This window comes from Eptatretus burgeri, chromosome 4 (genome assembly GCF_056783735.1).
Source record: "Eptatretus burgeri isolate ZD-2024b chromosome 4, Ebu_testis_v1, whole genome shotgun sequence".
Lineage (NCBI taxonomy): Eukaryota > Metazoa > Chordata > Myxini > Myxiniformes > Myxinidae > Eptatretus > Eptatretus burgeri.
In genome coordinates, this window is record NC_140964.1 from 110,322,792 (window position 1) to 110,326,410 (window position 3,619).

The window sequence follows — 3,619 nt, forward strand, 5'->3', positions numbered from 1 at the left end:
CCTTTTTTTTATAATCCCCTGGTGGGGGCAGCGCTTGGGAGTGCATCAAGTGGCGCGATGGGTGTTTCCCAGCACCCTCATTGGTATATGGACGATTACACCGGCAATAGCTCCACCCATGCAAGGCTTTGGCAGTGAAAATGGCTTCACTCACCCCGAACTCTGCCACGCAATCCATCTCTGAGGTTAACATGGCGCCGGGATATTTGGTTGCGCTCTCCGGTCACGAATACGTACAGGATACCCAATGATGGCCATAATTGAGAGGAGCGCTAGGGCTATCCACATGATGTTGAATGGAGTGTCACGCCCTCTTGCACTCTAAGTTTAATGCGAGAATGTCCAGATCCGAGTATCTGAAATGGTATGCCGCACTCTCCCTGTTCCCTGTTGGTCTGAAATGGAGTGGTGGTAATCGGTGGTTGAGCAGTCATGGTTGTGGCTGTTAATGGTGAAGGTAAGCAAGGTTGGGTTGTGGTCTGATGGTGTGGTGATTTTTGTAAAGGAATCTTGATGGTATATGAAATGTTGCAACGTTGGGGTTCAAATCTGGTGAAGTCTGAGGTGGAACGTCTGCTGGATAATGGTGCATGATTTGAGTAGGAAATGGCGTGCGTATGCAAGTGACCTTCCCCTGCTGCTATGGTCTGTGGTGTGCATTTGCATGTGTGAAGGAAGGAGAGGTTCATGTGTGCAGCCAAGCAAAATATTGTAAAGGATGAAAGATGGTTAAAGAATGGAAAGAAAAACATGACCTAAAGCCCACGCAATGCATATTGTGCCATAAACCCACTTCACGTAAGGGAAAGGCAATCTAAAATGAATAATAATGAAATAACTGTCTCAGGACTGCTATATGTTGTTTGTCATTGCCTCGGGGGAGTGCCAGTTTCGCAGAACCATAACAATATCATTCAATTTAAATAAAACAAAGATTGTAAAAGTCGGATAAATAAATTAATGCTGTGTTGTACCGCCATTTCCGCAGTGTCTATAACATCATCCTATCGAAAACCTTACATTAGTTCTTCATGCTTGTTGTTTATCTCCTTTATGACATCCTTTAAAACAGTAAGTTTCCTGTTTAGATTGATTTTCAATCTTGCTTGATTGCCAGGCAGGCAGACAGAGTAAAAATGATCTCACTCTCCTCTGTGCATGTGTGATTCGGATGAATACTGAGCCAAGTTACATAAAAATAAAAAAAGACGAGTCTTCCTCTTCATGTTCTGATTCAGGTTCAACATATAAAATTCAATTCAAAGAAGTTGTTCCTCGAGCATAAATTGATAAGACAGACAGACATGAACTAATTGCCTAGCCGTGCATTTCGCTTCACATGGACGGAGTAACTACACAAGTTCAAGTTAAATCTCTGTTTTAGGGTTTAATTATCAGTCAAAAAGTTACCACTAACCTTTCAATTAAAAAAAATAATAATAATGAACGAAGTATATTATCAATAGATTACACCGAATAGTTTAATTCTTGTAATTGTAAAAATGTCATTGCATGCAAGGGTTAAAAAACTGGAAAATTGGTGTGAAGACGGAGATGAAACCTTTCTGGAAAGGTGGTGAATTCTGGACAAGAGTTGAAGCAGACCCCCATGATTTGAGAGGTAAAAATGAAATTGCAAATCCTGTTTAAATAACACATATAATTGACAGAAAATATTTGAAAATAAGCTACACTTGTAATTTGTGGAAAAGGCATTTTACCACAGATAATTTGAGCACATCAGAAACGAGCAAACAAAAACTGATTACAGACCTCATTACTGCTATGGCAATGAAGGTACCGAAAGCAGGTGGCCAGAAACTTGCAGTCAAATACAGGAAATACAACGTCTCGACAGTGGTGAGAACCAGAACTTAAACCACAAAACCCCGCACCTGCATTCCAAACCACAAACACCGTAGTCAGGCTTTCTGAGTAATGCAAAAAAAAAACAAACAACCACACAATCACACAGCATGACCTTGTCACCACAGCCTCCGGCCTAATCTGCATGTTTCCATTAACAAACCTGGCAAAGTGGTTCCACAGCTGTAATAACCTTATCTGTAGCGCATATAGATGGAGAAACTCTCACAATCACCACGGCCACAAATCGATCTTGTGACAATGACAATATGCAAATCACGTCTTGTGCCAAATCTTCGAAGCAAAAAGCCAGGAAATAAGTGATATCACCCAAACTTAAAGCATTCTAAACACTTTTATTTCCACTTCTAATACACCTGCTATAATAGTAAAAAGGAAGGCGAACAGGCTCAATGTAACAATAAAAGCAATAAAACTAATTTGATGGATTGGAAGCATCAAGTACGTTGAAAAAGCAAGTAAACCCAAATTAAAATGTTATTTCACTCAGATGTGTCTTCGTGTGCCCCTTGTAAGTTTCACATGTTTTACTGTATTGAATAATTTGTTCTTGAACGTGAGACTAAAAGCTCTCAAAATGGTAGATGAGGCACACAACCAACACATTTCACCAATTTGCTCAAAAGGAACAAAAATGGAACAGACCCAGACGTGATCGACTGTTCAGCCATCAATTTGTCCATTCCCCAATGTGTATCTTAACTTTTCTCCGCATACAGACAAGTTAAGCATCTTTCCAAAAAGTTGTTCTTTCAGACCTTGGAAACCAATAACCAATGAATGAACTTTTGTTTCTATCCAGCATTTTCCAGCAGGTTTTGCCCTGTTTGGTGTTCCCATTTGAGCACACAGCTCATGATGTTGAGAACTAAGGTCCAAATCACATTTAGTGCAATTTATCCATTATCTCCTTATATTCTTGTGGTCTGTGTAAAAGTAAATTGTTTTCTCCTATTGTCCTTGTCCAAAATATGATGTATGTACAAGTTCCCCCATGAGCCTTCTGTCACTGTTTGGAATAATAAAAGAGGCTGCATTTTCCATTTTTGGAATGCTGAAGCAAAGATAAATTTTGGTATTTCCAATTAAAATTCAATGAGCAAAAATAATTAAGAATGAGAAGTAGTTCCTTAAATAAATAAAAAATTCACTCGTAATATTATCCCCTAGAATCTAGATTGTGGTCAAAATGGGCAGAGAAGCAGCTCCTAACTTGCTTCGATTCTCAGTCTCAATTATAAAGGCATTGAGTCCGTTTCTTACCAAAGAAGGATAGACTGTCCAAAGTTGTTGTTTTGTGAGAAATCTTATAAAGCTTACGTCATTAAGAAATTTACTGTTGCATTTGATGGTTTTAAACACTCCCTGTACGAAAAGAATCTGACAATCCTGCAGCCCTCACCAGCAGTGACTTTAGATGTTGATTGTTTATTTATTTATTTACGTAAAGTAAAAAAAAACGAATGAGCAATTTTAAGAACAAAGAAAGTTCGAACATGACGAACTTGGAAAGTATGACAGAGCCTTTTTTGAAAAGATAATCTTCTAACCATGCTAGACCAGTTGATAACCCACATGGTCAAGATGCTATCTTGCGGTGTTTGTTTATTCTGAAAGCAAGGAAATACATCAACCAAAAATTGTCGCTGACTATTGCCGAAAAGCAAGGACTTTTATTTTTTTACTTAAATTTTTGAACAAAAAATGGTTTGTTAATTGTCATTATTGTTAT

General features: G+C 38.5%; 1 protein-coding gene across 1 annotated transcript in view; it reads right to left on the reverse strand.

The window, feature by feature from the left end:
• Positions 1-1,757: 1,757 nt before the first annotated feature.
• Positions 1,758-3,619, reverse strand: part of LOC147028896 (FYVE and coiled-coil domain-containing protein 1-like) — a 299,989-nt gene continuing 298,127 nt past the window's right edge. Inside the window, exon 17 of the mRNA XM_085879733.1 lies at positions 1,758-1,895. Coding sequence (XP_085735859.1) covers positions 1,875-1,895 — 21 coding nt within the window. The 3' untranslated portion in view covers positions 1,758-1,874. The remainder of the gene's footprint in view (positions 1,896-3,619) is intronic.